Source organism: Danio rerio, chromosome 1 (genome assembly GCF_049306965.1).
Source record: "Danio rerio strain Tuebingen ecotype United States chromosome 1, GRCz12tu, whole genome shotgun sequence".
Taxonomy (NCBI): Eukaryota; Metazoa; Chordata; class Actinopteri; order Cypriniformes; family Danionidae; genus Danio; species Danio rerio.
The window spans coordinates 28,141,826-28,164,909 of record NC_133176.1 but is presented as its reverse complement, the minus strand read 5'-3'; the positions used below and the strand labels follow the sequence as shown (position 1 = coordinate 28,164,909).

The window sequence follows — 23,084 nt, the reverse complement described above, 5'->3', positions numbered from 1 at the left end:
ATTCAACCTATTATAGCATTGAATACCAATATCATCTTTTTTTACAATGCAGCCGATTCATTCTTAAATTTAAGGGTTAGTTCACCCAAAAAAAATAAAAACCTGTTATTAATTACTTACCCCCATCATATCGTTTCAGACATTCATTAATTACCGGAAAACAAATTAAGATACTTTGTATAGCCATATATGATATACTCATACAAAATGCGCACCCTGATATGGGACACAATACTTTTTAGGCGAACAGTAATTTTTTACAGTTTGGTGCACAAAATTGTTTGTAGATCTTTGTATGAATATTGTTAAACTACTTGTGACAATTTATGTCTATAGAGGGTCAGAGAACTCACTGATTTCATCTGAAATGTCTTAATCTGTGTCCCAAAGGTGAACAGAAGCCTCACAGGATTGAAATGACAATAATAACATGAATGATCTAATCCTTTAAACACAGCAAAGTGTTGCTCAGAAAACCACAACAATTCTGCTGTGGATTTATTTGAAAGTACTTTCACAAAAACATTGTTGGCTATTGTGTGTTTACAATCATGTTTATTTCTGTGAAAATGTCTCACAGGCTCTTGTGATGTTGCTTTTTTGGGGGAGAAATTAGACATGAACCGAGACCATAACATAACTCGTAAGATGCTTTGGATAAAAGGATCTGCGAAATGAATAAGTGTAAAATGTAATTGAGACCAAGACCAATCTCTAGCACAACAAAACCAGTGTGCATAGTGTAACTGAGGTTTTAATTTAACACTGATTCGGGTGTATCTGAATCCCTGCAGACAGTCGGTCAGAACTGTTTACTGTCATCTATAAGAAATTCACTCAGACTCCATTTCTTAGTCGAACATTTACTGATGATAAGTTGTGTTAATTTGCATGCAACGTGAGCAGAAAAGCAGATAACTTTAACTTTGCAGTGATTTCAGTTTGGGCTCTTTGTCTGCTCTGCACACCTGCTTCTCTTCCTTCTCTAAGTCTCACCCATTAAAGTGACGATGCACTTGCGTATCAGTCAGCAAGAGAATGTTCCAGAAGCCTTTTGAACAGCCGCCCCCGAATTCAATAATTGAATTTGCACATTTACAAAAGGTTCTTTCCTTAAAGTGGATCAATCTTCAACAAGGGTTGGCAGCTTAACTAAACGTGCTACGGGTCGGGTATATGTTTTCCTTCCAACTTGTACAGTGGCTGATCTTACTCTGTCATCAGCTCCTGGATGTACTTGCTCAATTTTCCCCACTGGCCATAGAGCTCGAGGGAGCTGAGGATCGACAATCATCACTACTTCGCCAACCTGCAGGTTTTCCTTTTCTGCTTTCCATTTCTGCCGAACTTGGAGATTGGGCAGGTAGTACTTAATAAAATGCCTCCACAAGTGGTCGGCTAACAGCTGGCTGTGTCTCCAGCGGCGTCGGCTCATCACTCCAGAGTCCTGATACACTACCTGGGGCAGTAAGGCATCTCTGCGGCCAATGAGGAAGCAGTTGGGAGTGATTGGATCTACATCAGAAATGTCTGATGATGTGTAGCTGAGCGGTTTTGAGTTAAGTACCCCTTCAATCTCAGTTAAGACTGTTCTCAAAACTTCCTCTGTCACAGTCTGTGCCCCTAGTGTAACTTGGAGAGCTGCTTTAATTGAACGTATTTCTCTCTCCCAGCATCCCCCGAAGTGGGGTGCTCCCGGTGGATTGAAGACAAACTTAATTTGTTGGGAGGCAAGATGACTTTAGAGCTCGCTGTGCAAGGCGCCAAGAGATTCCTTCAACTCTCGTTCTCCACCTTTGAAGTTAGTGCCTTGATCACTTAGTAACTCGTATGGCTTTCCTCGTCGAGCGATAAAACGTCTTAAGGCCATTAGGAAGGAATCAGAATCTATACTGGTCAAAAGATCTATATACACTGCCCTGGTCGTGAGGCACTTGAATATTATGCCCCACCTCTTCTCATTTCTCCGTCCAATCTTAATCAGGTAAGGTCCAAAGCAATCCATCCCTGTTGAGAAGAAGGCAGGTTTAAAGAGCTGTTGTCTTGCAAGTGGCAAGTCTGCCATCAGGGGAACTTCTTGTTTCCCTTTCCATCTACGACACTCTGCACATTGATGCTGATGTCTCCAAACTGCTTTACGTCCTTGTAACACCCAATATGTTCTCCTCATCTCTGCGAACACTCGTTGTGATTCAGGGTGATGTAGCTTCTCATCATAATCCTTAATAATGAGTTTAGTTACAGGATGGTGGGAGTCAAGGACTATGGGGTGAATACAGTCCAGCTCTGCTTCTGTGCTATGTCTTAAACGACCACCTACCCGAATGAGACCAGTGATAGGGTCAAGTTCGGGGGAGAGAGAGGCCAATCGGCTTGTACCTGATACTGGTTTCCCGGACTTTAGTTGGGCCATCTCAGTAGGGAAGGAATCAGTTTGGATTTGACAAAGAACAATTTGTTCCAGTTTTCTTTGTTCATCAGCACATGTAATGTTGGCCGCCCCGTATAGCTGCTGATTACACGCTTTTATGAACTCAGTCATTGTCTCATACTGCTGTGGATTTGGCAAGGGTGTGAATGTAATTGCTCCACAAAACACAGCTGGCCTTAGTTCGTGCTTCTGCTCTTCAGCAGGCAAGGATGGCTGCTCTGGCCAAGTCTCTACAGGCAACTTAAGAAATAAGGGGCCTTGATTCCACTGGTTACATTTGACTAGGTCACACAGCTTTTTTCCTCTTGTGATACTATCCGCAGGATTGTCCTCTGATCGTAGGTATCGCCAGCTTGCAGAAGCTGTGAGTTCTTGAATTTCCGCTATTCGTGTTCCCACAAACACCTTGTAACGACAAGAACTTGACAATAACCAGGTAAGTACAGTCGTGGAGTCTGACCAGAGGGTTAAGGAACAGATGGGTAATGTGAGCTCTGTGACTAAGACCTTGGAGAGCTGGGCACCACTTAGAGCTGCACACAGTTCAAGGCAAGGTATAGACTGTTGCTTTTGGGGAGCAACACGTGACCTGGCTGCTAGAAAGGCAACTTCAACCTGTCCTTCTGTGCTTTCTGTCCTCAAATAGGCCACAGACCCATAAGCCTTCTCCGACACGTCACAGAATACATGTACATCTCGTCTGCTAGTTGGTACATTCATGTCTGGACTGGAGTAGCATCTTGGCAGTGTTATCTTGTCTAGCTCACACAACTCTTTCTCCCATGAATTCCATAAACCGAGCAGATCTTCAGGCAGTTGTGGATCGTCCCAATCACGCTTTTTATCCAATAGACGCTGCACCAGTAATTTTGCTCTTGTGGTTTAGGGGATAATATAGCCAAGGGGATCGTATTGGCTGGCCAGGATAGAATAAATGCTGCGCATGGTTACTTTAGTACAGTTCACTTCCCTTTGCTTGTAGTGCAAAGTGTCTGACTGACAGCGTTAGAGCATTCCCAGGGTAGATTCCTGGGTATCTTGCAGTCCCTGACTAAGCCAGAGCTCACAGTTATTCGATCTTCTATCACAGGGAAGGTGAGCGACCACTGTTGGACAATTGCTGGCCCACTGACGCAGTTCAAAGCCTCCTTCATTCAATAGGGCACAGAGCTGATCAACAAGATCTTTGGCTGCATCTTTGGAGGGGAGACTGTAAAGACAGTTGTCAACATAGAATGACTTTTCGATCACTTCCCTCACCTGATCTCCGGGTTGACTGTGGTCTTGTACGTGTTTTTGGAGAGCAAATGTGGCACAGCAGGGACTGCAAGTAGTCCCAAAGGGAAGTACCTGCCACTCATACACTTCTGGGGCTTGATCTACAGCAATGTCTCTCCACAAGAACCGAAGCAAGGATTTGTCTTCCGGGAGCAGCCTCACCTGATGAAACATCCCTCGTATGTCGCTACTCAGAGCTGTTGAGTGTTCACGGAATCGCAGTAACACTGCTAGCAAGGTGGGGCTCAAAGTGGGACCTGGTAGTAGCAACGTATTCAAATTTTGTCCCTCATACTGAAATGAGCAATTGTACACAACACGATTCTTGCCATTGTGGGTGACCATATGGTGTGGGATGTACCATGATTCTGCTGATTTCTCAGCTTCACCTGGTTGTAGTTTCTCCACATAACCAGCATTCTTGAGTCTCTCAATTTCAGCTTTGTAAGCACATGCCTGATCAGGTGTTTTCATCAGCTTACGTTCAATGCTTCTGAGCTGTGGCAGTACAGCTTCTTTAGGCATGTGCAGAGTCGGCATATGTTGTACACGCAGCAGTGGTGTTGCATATCGCATAATTCCATCCACATTAACTCTTACAGTTTTCTCTTGTAGGAGTCTGATGGCCTCATGATCAAGTTTTGACCGGGTCACTACTTTCTCATTGCGGTATGGGATTACGTCCATCTGCCATAGCCTTTCTACTTGGGCAAACAGTTCAGCATTATGAGGTATAGCGGTGAAGAGGCATTGGTGAGTATTGCGGCCATGCTTAATCTCGTGTGTTGGGCCTTGTAGTGTCCAGCCTAGTCAAGTTCGTACAGCAGCGGGTCCACCTGGAGGGCCTAGACGAACAGGCTAAATTGGGGTCACCAAGTGTGGACATTCTGAGCCAATGAGCAGTACAGGCTGTACTCTGTATATTTGCTGCAAGGGTAGCCCTGCTAAATGGCAGTACCTCTTTTGGAGGGAAGCAACGGGGTGAGATTGTTTGGCCAGTCCAAGTCTTTCTGCTGTAAAAGCACCTTGAATGGAGAATTTTTTGTGTTTGTTACTGACAGGGGACACTGTGAATGAGACTGCCGCCCCGTGAAGAACCTGTTGGTCCTGCCTCACCGTCCGCAGTATTAGGTCCTCTGGCTGCCCTTTCAGATTTAATTCCTGTGCTGCGGTATGGAGCAGGATGGTCCTCTCCGACCCGTCGTCCAAAACAGCATATGCCTCAATGGATTTGTCTCCATTGGTAATGATGACTTTGCTCACCTTCAGAAGTACTTTACGGCTATAAACTGGGCGGTCAACATATAGGACATCCTTGGTGGTGTTAACTAGACAGGAGTTCTCTTTAGTGGCTGTTTCAGTGAAATCTACAGTTCGTTCATTTACGTCATGCAATATGCATAGGTGTCTCCTGTTGCAAGTCTTACAGGGGGATTTCAGGGTGCATTTTGAGGCATGATGGCTGCGTCCGCAACACCAACATCGATTGTTTTTCCGAATCCAGGACTCTTTCTGCTCTTTGGTAAGGTCTTTGAAATTAGCACACCCATTCAAGAAGTGATTGGTATTGTCACAGTAGGGGCAATATGCACTTAACCGTCCTTTAAACCTGGCAGATTTAGGTGTCACCTCTGAGGCTTGTGGTTGGCTTATTCTCCCACTCATGGGTTTCTCTGTGCCTAGCAGGATGGTTGTGGGTTTCCTGGCAGCCTTAGGATTACGATACTCCAGCCTTTTCTTGTTGCTGGGGCCTGGTGTGAAACCTGAAGTTTTGGCGCCATCATCCTGAACTTGTAGCTCATACTCTAGCCAGTTAGAGAAATCGATGAGGGTTGGTATGGCTACTCTCATAGGCTGTATATATTTCTTGAAACTAGTTCTCAGCTCATGAGGGAGTTTGCTTTGCAGTCTTGAAACGTGACCCACAGTTCAGTTCAACATTACCTTCAGGACCCAGCTGTTCTAGCATGCTCACCAGAGAACGCACTCGAAGCGCAAACAGCTTGAATGCTTCAACATCTCCAGTTCTGATATTGGGGCCATCCATGACTAAGCGATGTTCTGCAGGACCAGCTTGTGTGGCTGACCATACAAGTTAATGAGAGCTTGCATAGTGTCCGTATAAGGGTGTGTTGAGTTGCAATAAGAGTCTGCTACCAGCAATGCCTCCTCTAACTGTAGATGATCTGTGAGGATTTGATATCGGAAACGTTCAGATGCATCACTGGGTAGGAGATTCTCTAAAGCCATGCGCAACCTTGAAAACTCTCGTGGATCCGATGTTAATAAGAACGGAATAGAAGGCTTAGGTCCTCGGTATGTTCTCTCTTGAGAGTATGGCACTGCAGATGGAGGCACAATCCCTGAATGCTGCATATGGTAGGATTCTCGTTGGTCTGAGTGTGAGGGATAATTCTCTCTGGGCTCATAGTAGTGGATGGGTTCACTATGTGGATGAGGCTGAAGATGAGGAGCTAGTCTTGGATTAGGGGTACGATACCTTGGCAGTGCTTGGGGCTGCTCTACTGGTTATAGGAGAGACATTGCAATCTCTCATCTGCTCTGTTATCTGCTTAATCTGCCCAGAGGGGTACTGGGGGAAATCGTTGCTTTGTGTGGGGGACAGAGGCTGGCTATGAACTGTTAGAGCTGGTAACCGAGCGACTGGCTTATGCTGAATGGCTACGTTTGAGGCTAGCTGCTGGATCTCTTGCTTCATTACACTATTCTCCTCTTTAAGACCCCTTAATGCACTTAAAACCTCTAGCATGTGTCGGATGCAGCTACGAAGCTCATCATTCTCTTGTTGCATCTCCTCCCAGGCTGACTGCTGCGACTGATGATACTGTTCATCCTCTTCTCTCTGTAACACTCCCTGTGTACTTTGCCATTCATCCTGTAGCACCAGATCACTGGTTGGTGAACGCTGACTTATAGGTGTGGAGGCATGAGACTCACGTTCAGTAGACAATAGAGCATATTCTGCATTAACTTCTTCATCACTTGAATATGTAAGTTGCTGGCATCCCCTCTCAGATCCAGTCATACGTACTTGGAAGTCTGCTAGATATGCAGGAGGCTTTATATGTCTTCTGGGGCGAACAGCTGGAGGCTCTTGCTATTTATTCAGCATCCGGCTCGAAGGACCACTTTGTAACTGAGGTTTTAATTTAACACTGATTCGGGTGTATCTGAATCCCTGCAGACAGTCGGTCAGAACTGTTTACTGTCATCTATAAGAAATTCACTCAGACTCCATTTCTCAGTCGAACATTTACTGATGATAACTTGTGTTGATCTGCATGCAACGTGAGCAGAAAAGCAGATAACTTTAACTTTGCAGTGATTTCAGTTCGGGCTCTTTGTCTGCTCTGCACACCTGCTTCTCTTCCTTATCCAAGTCCCGCCCATTAAAGTGACGATGCACTTGCATATCAGTCAGCAAGAGAATGTTCCAGAAGCCTTTTGAACACATAGGCATGTTAATATAGCATTTTTTTTACACTGTACAATTACTGTTTTTAGGTTGGGATGGAGGTAAAGATTAATAAAATACAGTTAGTGGTTGCTTTAATAATATAATATTAACTTAATATAAATATATATACCTTCTAGTAACAACCGTGTGCACATTAGCAACTGTTCTTTAAAGGGCCATTAAAAATAACAACAACAAATTTATTTGCAGGTTTCAATGTGTAAATGTTGAGTCACAACATGCACACATGCAGTTGGTGCTCTGTTAGTCCCGCTCTCTTATTCAGTTTTGACATTCACAAGATATTAAGACATTGCTGAAAAAAAGAGAACATCTTTAAAGAAATACAATACATCTTTCTGAAAATACCTAATTTATTTATTGTGCAATCCCTCAAACTTAATATGAAGTATGAAATATGTTATGGGTGTTAAAGGTTAGAAGTTTTTGTTAATTGTCAGATTTGGCTGTATATGTAACAACAATACCCACTGTAATAGAATTAAAAACAGACGTTTAAGAGCAAAACATCACAGTCAAGTATTTATACAGTTTATTGTGAGGCTCATCCATAAATTATCCAATGGCTAAATCAAACTATGCCAAAAAAAGCTCTCCAGTTTTAGAGGAACCTGAAGGTGTACAATCCCAGCATTCAGCGGGACTTCAGCAGTGTCATGTTGAAGAGCAGCACATGGGAAAACAAGGTGGCAGATGTGAGCACAACTCAATACAACGTAGGTTGAATGTGTTTGTGACTTTTGAGTGAATGATGATGATGATGATGATAATAGCTGAACAATTCTGAAAGCTACAAACGTGGAGGAACCGCTGAAAGAACAATAAATATTTAACAGCTGTGTGACCAGGCAGCAATCTAACGCAAAAGAGGAAGTGGACATAACTTGAACGAGATGTTACACAGAGCTCACTGTGCACCTGAGCAGAGAAGGCATGTCTTGTACAATCCATTCGCCGATCCATTCATAACACTCCCACCAGTTTTTAAGCAGTACAGAAACACAGACTAATCTTTTTCCATGGGATCTTCTCTTTATTGTCTCCTCTCCATCATTAGTGCAAAGATCTCTTTAGAATCTTCTATTGCGTGCGACCAGGACATAAGCTTTGGGAATGTGGATCAAAAATAAAGTATTCACTTGTGTTTATTATCTGAACAAACACTTACGCTTCTTTGAAATGAAACGGGTCCAGTTCACCATGCTGGCAAAATGTAATCCTCTCTAAAAATTAAAATACAGGTCTGAAGAAATGAAAGAAATATGTTATTCTTCTAAAAATCAGAAGATCAGTTCTATTGTCCAACACCTTTTCTCTCTATTTGTGTAAGTGACATGTTAACATTAGCAGTCATTCACTTCCACTATGAATTTAATCCTTTTTTTTTATTATTCATCACACTCTTCTTCCTCCTCTTCTTCATCGTCATCCTCAAACTGGTCTCTTGAATCCAGTTCATCCTCATCTTCAATCTGCAAGCAGGACAAAATAATGTCAAAACCTAATACATATAGTAAGGTTATTTTCAAAATACAGCATTATATGAATATAGCAGACCCCCTAGTTTTTCATATTTTTTTTGTGTGATTTTTCACGATAAACATTACTGATTTTGTGGTGGTAATTTCCAGACATATGCGGACAATTTTGTGATTAAAAATATATATAAATATAAAAATTCACATTAACAAAATCCGTTAGGGCTTCTTTTACAGTAATACACCTAAAACACAGATTGCCGTAAAAACATGTGAATGGCAAGCAAGTGTTTTCTCTTGTCAACGGCAGGAAAAGAGTTCAGCTAAATCATTTATTGATTTGATGCACATCATAATAGGCTACCAGCCATACATGTAAAGAAAACTGTTCTTCAATTCAGTCACATTCAGTGGCCGTCATTCTTGAACCAATCTCCATCATTGTAAGCTCAGAGTATATGCAGGAATTTCAATACCTTTTAGGACTTTTTAAAGACCTTCTCAGAATATTTTAAGACCTCATCACCACTTCAAGTTCTTATCAGTAGCAAACCTTTAACTTAATAAACAGTTTTAGTTAAATAAATTAATGGAGCACAACCATGCAACAAAACTCAGATAAGATTGGAAGAAACAAAGCTAGAAAGAATAAATTATGCGGTTGTTTTCAGCGACAGGCTTCAGCCACTGGGTATACCTTGTCTTTCTCCAACCAGGAGTACACACTTTCCTATTTTGCCGTCTGTTTCGCTCTATGGTTTCACTACATGTGGAGAGTGTCACATCACCTCCCTCGTTTGTCGCAAATTATGTGACATCACGCGGATGGAGGAGCATGGCTGGACGCGCCCCAGCCTGAACCAATTGTGTGGACTGAGCATGCCGTTGTTAATATTAGGAGGAAAATAAATATATTTATGCTTTATTGGAGTCAAACACTTTGGACAACGCTCGTTTTAAAACCTTTTAAGGGCCTTAATTTTCTCATAAATGATTTATCAGCTTTTAATACTTTTTAAGACCCCGTGGACACCCTGAAGCTGCTTGCTGTTCTGTTTGTTCCATTGCTCTGTCTCTTAGATGTTTGCTCCCACTTTCTTTTGCAGTCTGAAACTCGTTAAACGCAGAATACGCCCAATTCTCACTATGTTATTCATTTGATTTGCACCACAGGATGTCTAATCGCATCTTTGCATTGACTTCACATGTAAATCACTCGCTCACTGCACAGGCTGCAAAACAATTCCACTCCCACCCAACCACCTCCATGTGATGTTTAGATTGTGAGAGCGCAGGTGAGACAATGTTTTGAGACAATCAAATACATCAATATGCTCAGTATGCTAAGTCATGTAAAACAAATAATTGCAAACTGAAATAAATATAATTTGATTATATGTAGAGGAGTCAAATTTAATTCTTCGGTGCACCGTGATGCAGACACAACAATTTGGCATCGGATATCAGTTCAGCATATCGTCAATGCAACATGATGCACTGAGATATCGAATTGAACCGAATCGATGGCATGATAATAGTAACTGCACCAAACCATGAGACCATCGTAGATTAACTCCTCTAATTATATGGTTTGGAATTGGATGTTTTATGTGATTATATTTACATTTTTTGACATTATGTTGTGGTTAAATTAAGAATTTTGTAGGATAAAAAAAAAAAATTGCGACTTTTTGTTGATTTTGCATTGGATTCAGCAATAGCAAAAAAAACATGAAAAACTAGGGGGTTTGATGTTGTGAGTAAAATTATGCTCTGAAGAGTTACAAAGCATGTACCGGCTCTCCCAAGTCTTTGAGTCTCTGTTTGAGGTTCAAAATCTTCTGGTCCTGGTCAGCAAGGAGCATAAGAAGATCGTCTTGTTCTTTTTTGGACTCCTGCACCTCCTGCTGTAACTTGTTTTTCTCTGCCTGCAAGATGGCGGATGTGCTTGTGGCCGAAGCAAGGTCTTTCTCCATCGATTCTTTACTCTCCAGAAGAGTTTTAACTTCACCCTGAAAGACAGCAAGGGGGAAAGAGAAAACACAGAGCGTGGTTAAAAGGTAAATTATGTAACAGAAATCAGTAAGAAAGTGAATGATGTTCACCTTGAGCTTCTGGTTCTCTGTTGTCTGAGCAGACAGTCTGCTCTCCAACTCTGTAATCTTCTCTTTATAGACGCTTTCTTCTGCTGGGACCGCAACCTAAAAGAAAGATCACTCGTATTCAGATCACATTCATATTTGTATTCGGGAAGGGCTCAAGTAAACGCTGCTAAATCTTTTAAATCTTGAAGATTTCTATACTGCTATTTCTGTAAGAAATAAAAAGATTTCGATTTACACATTTTTAGATAGTAAATATTGAGTATAATTTATTTAATAATATAAATCATCTATTATTCCCCACAGTGCAATTTTATATGAATTACATTATTAATAATTAATACACTGCCTTCATTCCCTTTTAATAATATCCTATACTATTATGCATACAGCACACCTGCATTTTCAAACCTATTTTATTTATGTACACATATGCCTAATTTACTCTTCTTATTTCAAGTATCTTCATTTTTTATTTAATTAACAGTTTGTCAGCAAATTTCTTGTGCAAGTAAATATACTTGGCAATCAAGCTCTTTCTGATTCAGAATAGTTCTTGTGTGCAGATTGGGAACAATATAGCTGACATTCCAATGATGGGTGTGTAAGAGGTTTTTGTCATTTTTGTAATTGCTTACCAAAAAAAAAAAAAAAAAAAAATTCCAAACACATCTAGACATTCCAAAAACATTCACTGCATGATTAACCTGTTTGAATAAAGTATAAATCAAGTCAAGCATACAACTTATGAAAAAGACGTACATCGCAGTATAGGTTTTTTGTGTTTTTATGACATTGTACGGTTAAGTACTATCTCACAAGTGTCTAGCTGATTTTACAGTTAAGATTGAGTATTAAAGACACAAAATGAATGACTTTAAATAAAGATTAAATTATCTAAAAAACACTAGAACTGTGTTTTATATATTTTTGCTGGCTTGTGTACTTACATTGTCCCAAATGTTTCAAATCTGTAATGTTCAAATCCAGAGAAATAAACTCTTTTCTCAGGGCACACGTTGCAGATTTGCAACAGTTAAAAATTAACTACCTTATTACTCCAGATACATATTTGATGAGTTTTTTTTTTACTCAGAAGTACCACTGCAGGACTTGGTTGTCCATTAGCAACAAACAGTTTCCCCACTTGCACACCAGATGACACAAAAGACAAAAACTGTTTCTTGGAGTACCACATGACAAAGTGACTTGGAAACATGACCTACTCAATGAGGATTTGAGATATTGGATTTGGATCCCATATTGTTTTTGTTGTTGTTCTGCCACTGAAAAGCTTTTTGTTACATTGTTTGAAAAGTTGTATATAAAAAGTTATTGTTCATATCACATTCAGTCGTCAGTGTCTAATTACCACACTGGGCCAATGTTGCAAATCTGCAACATCCCAGAATGCCTTGCATGTGAAGGTCTCTCTAAAAAAAAAGTCAGGATTCTATTGTACTACCCCATAATTTAGTACATAATTTAGTATAATTTGATAATTTTCCCCAAATATCAGATTTTTCCTGTTTCTAAAACTTAATTTGAGCCTGAGAGGGTAAACTAGTGACACAGACCGTGTCCTGTGTAACCATGCTAATGACATCATACATGCTTGATTTCCTGTTTGGATTTATAGAAACTGCAAAACACCAAGGAAGCTTTAATATGCTGTGCATTTTAGTTGTTATTATTTTATTATTAACAGAAGCTTACAATGATTTTAGTAGGATAAAACAGCTCTGCTTCTTTCCCGCATAATCATGACCCAATTATAATCATCAACTCAACAGCTTTTAGCCTGAAATTCATTGCATGCTGAGTCTAAACCTTTCATTAGAAATTTTCACATGTTAAAAAATAAAAATCGCATCTGTACGAAGTGTTTGGAGAGGTGTTCTGACATTTCAGAGCCACCGTACACCGTGAAAGCTAAAATTTATAATGCAGCACTTTATGACAAACTAAGTACGTAATATTAAGGCAGAATGTGGCAGAGGATAGAGAATCAGTGCTATAACATATGCTGTATGTGATTTTGAATGTATGGCGCACACCTTTCCCGTGTTCATAATTTGAAGCCTGAATAGAAACTGACAGTACTTCATGTACAAAAACTTTGTCATGTGACTGCCTTATCACATGCAAAGTACCAAATTGCCACTGATTTATTGTAAAAAAATGTTGTTTCGGGATAATCCCACTCAGCTTTTTCATTAAACGAGACGCCAACTGTGCCATGGATAAACAGTATTTCCCCTTTCTTTTTCTTTTTTGAAAAGAGAAAAAAAAAAAAAAAATACTGCTTGAATTGACTTGTGAGGAACTTTTCAGATACGCATTTAAAAATGTCAGATTTCAAGGCTGATTTAAACTTCTGTGTCAAGTGCACATGTACGGTCCGGTGCAGCCTTTGGGCCGTCACAGCCCCTTGCAAGGTCTGTGATTAGTCGGCTTGGTAGCAGTGACGAGCGCGGGCGGTGCTGAGAGCTGCAAGCCCGATAGAGTGAGTGTTTACAAGTGTCAAATCAAGTGAAGAAGCTCCAGATGGAAACTTTTGTTTTGTGTTTACCTTATGGTTAAAGTTGCTGCACGTCCGCCGGTTCCCGCTGCTGAATGAGTGAGTTTAAGTTACTTCGTTAGCGTTCACAAAAAAACAACACCAGTGAAGACACTCGACACAGAGGAGCATAAAAACCTACTGCCCCCTAGCATTTTGGAAGTATTGCAGAGCAACACAAACAGCACGCAGAAGTATAAATGTACGACTACGTGCAAGACAGATGCCATGGGTCAAGCCGATCACTTGACGCAGAAGTATAAACGAGCCTTTAATCTGCTTCATTCTACCATGATATTAAGTTTTAAATATAAACATGATTTTTTTTAACTGTCCTATAGGATGCAAGACAACAACTCCCCATGACTTCACACACTCAGGGTGTCATCAAAATTCACTTTTGTTTGTTGTGAACGTGTGCCCTCTAGAGGTTAAAATGACATAGTGCCTTTAATATAGAGCATTACATTAGCTACATTTCCATCCACCTATTTTTATGCGCATTCTGGAAAAGGCTGAGCACACTGTAAAACATCGCAAGTGTTATTTTGGTCATTCTAAAACGGTGTAACCATCTCAGTATTAGTGTTACTATAATATTAAATACCTCCAGAATCAAGAGCATCTGTGCTTTGTGTCTCACGCCTTCAAACGCCACCACTCATTCATTGCATGCCAGCATCATTTTCTGAGTAAGTAATTTATTAAATAAGGAAAAGATTTTAAAAAGATTCTCTTACCACAGCAATATCAGTTTTTACTGTTGATATTTGGCAACAGTTATTTAGAAAGTGTTTTGTTCTCTTTGACTCATTGAATGGAAACGCTGATTTATTCTTACATCTTTTATGCAATATTCCAGTTTTGCGCATAAAGGTAATTCACATTTTTGGATGGAAACATAGCCATTGTAGACATTAAGCCATTAAAAAGTAGTTCTAAACCAAAGAAAGAGTAGAATATTGGCTTGTCTGAGAGCAACACTAATGTGAGTTTGAATATAACCTTTTTTGAATAAATCATTAGAGTAAGTTCATTGGCTTCTAAATAAATCAGCTGTTTTGTGATTTTACAACCAGATGGTTCACAGGTGGTCTGTAGGGTGGGCCACGTGAGGCCCAGACTACAGTGAACTGGACTGTTCTTTCTGGGAAGATCAATGAGTGCAACACACTTACTGTGGGCTCAGATCCTCGGAGAAGCTCCTGTCTTTCATTCTGCAGTTGTGTGATCTCCGCAGTCTGGCTCTGCAGCTGAGCTTTCAGCCCCTCTACCTCCTGCAACCACACATCAAACACTTTAATGATCTCCGTTCAAAAAAAAAAGGTACACAATGTTATTATGAAGACTTTAAGGAATATAATAAAAACTTTGGATCTTGACCTTTCGTAATTCTGTGACCTCTGATGTTGAATCCTCTACCGATGGCACACCCTCAGCTTTCTAATAGGCACAAATCAAAACACTTTTATTACTTATACTTTATAATTACTTTTAGCATGGATGCAGTCTATTTATCAAATGTGATGGAAGACATTTGGGACATTACTAAAAAACATTTTGATATACTCCTTAGAAATTTTTATTCTTCTAAGAACTCTCAAAAAATGTACCATGATTTCTACTAGGACTGGGTGTTATAATATGGTATATATCGTTACTTCTCAAATATTTTCTCGACTGCAACAGATTTTTTAAAACTAAAGCGTTCATAGAATATCACATCAGAAATCTGAACTTTAACCTGTGATTTATAATACTGAATACAGAATAACTCCGTGTACAATATCCCTCAGCAAATTAAACAGTCAAATGTGTTGCGCTACAGCCCCTGCTGAACAGCCTCCCTCTGGTCCTAATGCATGCCTGGTAACACAACTAATTACCCGAAGACTAGGAAAATTAGTGAAAAATGCACAAATAACATGAGGATCTCATAAAATCCTTAGTCTGCTTTGATTTATTGGTCAGAATATGCGAGTAATTAATTATTTATTTATTTATTAACTGTGACACCAGTCACACAGAGCTAAATTCAGTATCTGCTCTAATAATCTTTTTTGGGAAAATAAAGATTCCAAATCTGACTCTTTATATAACACTTCACAAAAAACACACAGATCCAAAAGATATTGGCATCACAGTATGACAATTTCTGTGTAATCCAATATTGTTATATATATTCATTACTATAATTAACAGTCCAAATAAAAGAAAAATGATTTTAATTTTTTAAGTATTTAATAGAACCCTTTTATTTTCTGAATCAACTACCTATTCAAAAACTATATTGTGAAATGGATGACTATTGTCAAATAAAATGACTCCAGATAACAAAATGATACCTTTAAACAGAATTTTGGTTGTACCACGCACCAAAACTACTAAACAGCACAATGGTTTTCATCATTGACAACAGTCATAAGAAGGTTTGCTTGGGCACCAAATTAAAATAAAAAACTTTTTATGAAGGATCATAAGACACCGAACATTGGAGTAATGATGTAAAAAAACAAAACAAAAAAAAAAAAAAAAAAAAAAAAAAAAAGGAATCACAGCTTTGCTAAGCCAGGAAAAAAATTACACATTTAAATATTTTTAAAATAGATTTACAACATTACCATAAAAATATTACAGTTTAATAAATAAATAAATAAATAAATAAATAAATAAATAAATAAATAAATAAATAAATAAAATTCATTAATTCATTAATTTTCAACTGCTTTTTCGGGGCTGGGTCACGGAGCATTAGTCTTAGGAGAGAACCTCAGACTAGTTCTTCTGCCTGGAACACCTCGCTAGGTAGGCATCCAGGAGACATCCGAAACAGATGCCCGAGCCACCTCAGTTGACTTCTCTCAATGTGGAGGAGCAGCGGCTCTACTCTGAGCTCCTCCCGGGTGACATAGCTCCTCACCCTATCTATATGGGTGTGGCCTGCCACCCTGCGAGGGAAACTCATTTCGGGCGCTTGGATCCAAGATCTTGTGCTTTCGGTTATGACCCAAAGCTCATGACCATAGGTGAGAGTAGGAATGTAGGTTGACCGGTAAATCGAAAGCTTTGCATTTCAGCTCAGCTCCTTTTTTACCACAACGGACCGGTACATCGACCACATTACTGCTGCCGCTGCACCAATCCGCCTGTCAATCTCACGCTCCATCCTTCCCTCATTCGTGAACAAAACCCCAAGATATTTGAACTCCACCTGGGGTAAGATCAACCTGGAGATGGCAAACCACCTTTTTCCGGTGGAGCTTCGTGGCCTTGAGGGTGCTCATTATAATCCAAGCCGCATCACATTCGGCAGCAAACTGCCAAAGTGCATCCTGAAGGCCCATGTTCGATGAAGCCAACAGAACAACATCATCTGTGATTAACAGAGATGAGATCCAATGGTCCTCGAACCGTACCCCCTCCAGCCCAAGGCTACGCTCTGTCAGCAATTCCGTTCATAATTTTTATGGACAGAATTTCAAAGGACAGCCCTACTGGAGTCCAAAATGCACTGGAAACAAGTCCACCCTCTGGTCCCCCTTCATAAAAATGGGAACCACCACCCCAATTGCCCAGTACAGAGGCACTGTCCCCGACCACCATGTGATATTGTAGAGACGTGTCAGCCAAGACGCCCCCAGTTTAATTGTATTTTTTTTTTTTTTTAAATGCTAAATGCATGAATAAAAATGCAAATGGTTTCATATTAGGGTAACATACATTATAGCCATATATATAAAAAAATCTATTTCAGGAAACAGACACACACATACCAGGCTGGTTATTAGAGAGTCCTTCTCAGTCAGTTGTGTCTGCAATAGCTGGTTTTGTCTTTGCACTTCCTCGAGTCGTTCTCTGAGCTGACTTAGCTCTTCTGGCTGGAGGCCATTGACATGAGCTGCCTCTGCCTGATTACCTGCCTGCTGCGTATCTTTACCTGCACAATGTGAAGAAGGAGTGAACATACGTTACAGTGATTCTGTTAAAATTGGTTTAAGAGCCACATACTATGGATTTCTATTTAAACACTTCTAATTCAATGGACATTTATCTGATGTTTGCTCGGTACCTAGTTTAAGTTTGAGGATGTTGTACTGATCTTTGTGCTGCTGGATCTGAGAAAGCTGTTGTGTTATGGTGCTCTCCAAATTTTCAGTCTGGGATGTAAGAGCAGTCACTTGTTTTTTCAGCTCGTTTATCTGAGAATCCTGCAATTAAAGAGGGATAAAGAGGGAGGTTTAACAAAGTATGCCTGTTTTTTTTTTTTTTTAGAAATCCTCTTCCAGAAAGCTTGCAGATGAAGGAGAAAGCACTGTTTAATAAGGAGAAACCCATTTTCTTAAGACCTATATTGCTTTTAATACAGAAAAATTGCATTTCAATATGGTTAAGTGTATCAGCTTACAGACGACAATCAAATACTCAAAGAAATAATCATTTAATAAACTCACAGCATGATTACTTATAGAATATTTATAGAAACAAGTCTTCTAATAACACTCAGTGACACTTATTTCAATTTTCAATGAGTGAATAGGATATTGAATTGTTTGGTGCATTTTTACCTGTTCTCTGATCAACTCTTTGTATTGGGTTACAATGCTGTCATGTTGCTCTAGTGTTTTCTTAACCTCTTCCTCCTTTTTCTCTTCTTCGCTTGACCTTAGCACTGCTTTTGTTATCATACCTGTGAACAATCAAAGAGCACCAGATTACGAAAATAGAAACCTTCTGGCCCATCCTAAAGGGTTGCAGTAGTCAAATTTCACATAGTGTTGTGTCTTTAAGGCTGTTTAAAATGTCTGTTTAAAAGGGCTTTTTTTTTAACCTTTTGTGAGTTTAATTTAGCCATTTAGCCACTTAAAAGATCAGCTTCACAAGGGTAAACAAATTCAAATATGACACTTACCTTCCAACTCTTTGACAAGTTTGGTAAATTCATGATCAAACAGCATGTGTTCTGGTGTGGAAAAGGCTGGCTGAGGTTTCTGAGCCGCCCGGGAATATAATTCGTGTTTCGTTATAAAGGCCAATTTCTCCACAAAGTTTTCCTTTCCTATGCGCTTCTCAATCAACTGCTTCAGCTTTTCTCTGTGAACAGAAAAAAAGATATTTTGTTAAACAGAGTTTGAGGTAGAACTGTAAATAATGAGAGAGAGCATTTTTAAGTTTAGTAGTTATAAATATATGTGATATTTTAGGGGAAAGTTCACCCAAACATAAACATTTACACACTATTAACTCACATTTAAGTGGTGTCAAACTTTTAGTTTCTTTATTCTGGTAAATGCAAAAGAATACATTTTAAAGAATGCTGAAAACTAGTAAAAAAATTGACATCCATAGTATGAAAAACTTACTTCAGCTATCTTTAAATTATCTTCTTTTTTGTTCAACAGAAGAAAGTCAATAATGGGAGAACTTTAAGGTTTGGGTCAACCATCTCTTTAACATCAATTTAACATCAAAACAAATTTTGCTTAGTTCTGCAAATGAGTTATATTTTTAAATTTGCTTTCTATTGCTCCATGTTCATTACTTAAAGGTAAAAGTTCTACCACCTGCCATTTTATTTGGTTCTCTATCATTATATTAAACACTGTTAAAGGACATAGCATTTAATAATTACTACTTTAATTACCTAAATGAAGAGGAAATAAAATAAGACTGATTGTGACTAATTTGAAATCAACTGCCAGCCCTAGTCATAAGACTCGTCAACAAAAGGAAGCGTTGAAGGAAACAAAGCAAGAAAGTAAACATACTTAGTGTAGTTCTCTAAACTGTTGTCGTTATAGTAGATACAAATCCCCAACAACAGAGCACAGAGACCCTGAACCAGTCGCTCATCCTCACCCAGATTTTCTGAGATTTGTCCTGTCAACTGAACACAGAATTTAAGGAAACAAAACAAAATAAATACTAAATAAACAATAATAATAAATAAAAAAAGCGAACATTCGAACATGTATATTTGATCTTTAGTTAATTTATTTGTCTTCCCTTTGTACAAGTGGAGGTTTCATAGCATCTGCTTGTATAAAGTTTTTTAGACATGTTTTCTTGATTTTCGCTTTGTTTGTTATTAACAGGGAATAGTTATGTTTTTTGTCTGACACAGTGCATAATTTAAACAAAATAGTGATCATTAAAATAAATAAGCAGTGTTAAAGTTGCTTTTAAATGTCTTTAAAATCCTAGGTCACTTTTATTTAAAAAAAAAGAAACTAAATTATTACTTAGTAACTTTTTAAGAAAAGTAATGTGAAAGATTGTCTTGTTATTTTTGTTTCTTTGTTTTAAGGCCTAAGATTATATATCACTTTTAAAGTACAAAAAAATGTAGATAGACTTCAGTGGATTTACTGTGAAGTTTCTCATAGAAATACGATTAGTACAGTAAAGTAAAATTAAAGTAAATCTTGAAACCTAGGATTAGTTTGGGTTTGTTCACTACAAAAAGGGTTAATGTCCTTTTAAACCAATAGGACTGAACACAAATGAACATTTTGGGTATAAAGAGAATCATTAGATTTCTGTTCTTACAGTGTCTTTCTGTGGTTTCTCTAATGCTCTCTAATTCTCTAATTCTTATATATAGTTTATATATCATATTTTTTTAGTCATATTTGTATCATGTGTTCAAACCATCTGAATGGTTTGGAACAATTAACACAATTCATGTTTTAGTAAGCCACCTTTAAGCATTCACAGAGAGTTTAATCCGTCAATTATTAACTACGAATTAAACGTTATCATCAAAGTGCAGAACGATAAAGCAAGCGGTATGTGTGTATATCAAGTAAATAAATCAGGTTTATCAAAAGGATACAAAGGGAACATTGTCTTGATTGTGCAGGAAGTGCATGACAGCGATTGGACAGTTACTGATCCAGGTGCAGAGCAACATGAGGAGACCGACCTTCGTCTGCACCCTACTGCCCTGTACACAGAAGAAAACATGAAATTAGTTACTCACTTATACTGTAGGACACATGGTGCAAACATTCACTTTTAACATCTAAGAAATAAGCAAACATGTTCAGAAAAGACTGTGCTGCAAGAACTCTCATTTCACAGTGTAAATGTCAACTTCCAATATTCCAATATTTCCAATGTTAACCAAATCATATTTGCTCATTCTTAGAGAAAAGTAAAAGAAAAATAGCAAAATTGAGCAGGTGAAGCCCATCTAACCCTTGTCTTTGACCTGTTTTGCTTGCAATTAGATGTACTGTACAGTACAGTAAATAAACTTAAATCATGTAATGTTCAGTGCATAAAATAAACTTAAATCAAGTATAAATTTGAATCATTATGTAGCTAAGAGGGTCAAGTTGTATTCATATTGAATCTAGAGCTAAAGAAAGACAGCTTACATTCTCAATGAATAAGCTTAAAGTATCCTTTGGATTTTACAAGTATGAAAGGGTCATTTACTGGATGACCAATCTCATCAACAAAATAGTACATGGATACTGTACGCCCTTTTAAATATAGGATTTTTTCGGTTTACAGTCCAAAAAGACATGGAGCTGCTCATTTATGACAAATATCATATTCATGATAATTATGATTATTTTGTTATTATCCATGATTTAACATGACTTAAGTGGGCCAGACAAGCAAAAAAAAAAAAAAAAAAACAATAAAAAAAAATATATATATATATATATACACACAAGTCATTTATTTAATTTGTGAGATATACATATTATACACACACACACACACACACACACACACACACACACACACACACACACACACACACACACACACACACACACACACACACGCACACACGCACGCACAGTTGAAGTCAGAATTATTAGCCCCTCTGAATTATTAGCCCCCTTGTTTATTTTTTTCCCCCAATTTCTTTTTAACGGAGAAGATTTTTTCAACATTTCTAAACATAATAGTTTTAATACCTCATTTCTAATAACTGATCTATTTTATCTTTGCCATGACGACAGTAAATAATATTTCACTAGATATTTTTCAAGACACTTCTATATAGCTTAACGTGACATTTAAAGGCTTAACTAGGATATATAGGTTAACTAGGCAGGTTAGGGTAATTAGGCAAGTCATTGGATAATGATAGTTTGTTCTGTAGACTATTGAAAAAAGGATATGGTTTAAAGGGGCTAATAATTTTGACCTTAAAATGAAGTTAAAAAAATTTTAAACTAATTACAGCCAAAATAAAACAAATAGGACTCTCTCCAGAAGAAAACAATATAATCAGACATACTGTGAAATTTCCTTGCTCTGTTAAACATCATTTGGGCTAGTAATTTTCAAACCATTATTGAACATTATTTTGTTAGATTAGCTCCAGATTTGGCTTCGGTACTGACTAAACTAATGTATATTGTAAAGCATCCTATAGAACACATCATTTAAATGAGAAATTTATGAGGTGTGTACTCATATGCTGAGCACTGTATGTTTTATGAGGCTGCTTTGGCAAACAATTAAATAGAAAACTATATAAAAGATATTAATTAGTGAAAAAGACAAAGCAGACGGTTAAAAGCCAAGCTTTAAGAATTTTCTGTAGTATCTACAGACACACACACACACACACACACACACACACACACACACACACACACACACACACACACACACACACACACACACACACACACACACACACACACACACAAATTTTTTTTAAACTAATTGGCTTTTGCCGATAAAACGACAACAGGGTGATCTAACAACAATGATTTTAGATTAGCTCTATGACTTCCCATGAAAAAAACATCTAAGTGTAAAATTTTAATAGAGTTTTGTGAAGAAAACACAGCAGTAGGAGACATCAAAGGCAAGCTCGGATCCACAGAGATACTCGCAACACAGAAACAAAGTTTGAAGTGCCTCAGAGTGAAATGTGGTCTAAATACAAAAACAACCTCTAAAGTCAAGACAAGAGTCGCATCAGAAATCAAGTACTTGTACTGCTCAAAACAACAAAGCATTCACCAGTTTTAGTTGAAGTCAAGAAATGTCAAGTGCATGTGTTAACATTAGCATCAGCATGATTAGCCTCTCGCATTCTTAAAGAAAGCTGTGACTGCTAAAGGTTTGAAACTGTATATTTTTAAAAGAACTACACAGTCTAGGTAAGCAGAGAACTTCCTTTAGTTTTAAAGATTACAATCAGAGACCTTATTTTATAATTTATTTTAAATAGAAAATAATAGAACAGGCTGCTGCATAATTAGACATTTTTCACAACTTTCACCTCAAAATGTCAAATTCTGCTTTAAACACAACAACCCCCTATCATAAGTGAAACAAAAAACCATAATGTAAAAAATTATTACAATTATAGATATATATATATATATTTTTTTTTTACACTAATATGATTTTTTATTTTATTTTAAAATGTATTCCTATGAGGGCACCGCTGAACACTGAAGCAGTTTTGAGCAATTTTTTTTTGTCGGTCCATCTCTAATATGTTGCAACAATTCTAGTAACATGTATTATTTGTATTTATTATTATCATCATCAACACTGAAATCAGTTCTTCTGCACAAGCTTTTGTGGAAATCCAAATCTCGCATTTATTAGACAAGAAAGTTTGGTAACTAAAAATGTTTTTCTGCCATTACTGATCAATCAACTGCATCATTGGTGTAAGTTTTAAAGGGCACCTATTATGTCCCTTTTTTACAAAATGTAAAAAGTCCCTGATGTGCCTAAAATGTCTATG

General features: G+C 38.1%; 1 protein-coding gene across 4 annotated transcripts in view; it reads right to left on the bottom strand.

Annotated features, from left to right (window-relative positions):
- Positions 1 to 7,717: 7,717 nt before the first annotated feature.
- Positions 7,718 to 23,084, bottom strand: part of uso1 (USO1 vesicle transport factor) — a 42,959-nt gene continuing 27,592 nt past the window's right edge. For 3 of the 4 annotated variants that reach the window (XM_009291483.5, XM_009291480.5, XM_009291485.5), the window contains 11 exons: positions 20,181 to 20,291; positions 19,114 to 19,232; positions 18,258 to 18,439; positions 17,914 to 18,035; positions 17,418 to 17,556; positions 17,122 to 17,285; positions 14,732 to 14,791; positions 14,527 to 14,625; positions 10,792 to 10,887; positions 10,483 to 10,698; positions 7,718 to 8,680 (listed from right to left, as the gene is read on the bottom strand). In XM_009291483.5, the coding sequence (XP_009289758.2) occupies positions 8,597 to 8,680; positions 10,483 to 10,698; positions 10,792 to 10,887; positions 14,527 to 14,625; positions 14,732 to 14,791; positions 17,122 to 17,285; positions 17,418 to 17,556; positions 17,914 to 18,035; positions 18,258 to 18,439; positions 19,114 to 19,232; positions 20,181 to 20,291 (1,392 nt within the window). In that variant the 3' untranslated portion in view covers positions 7,718 to 8,596. 4 annotated transcript variants of the gene reach the window in all.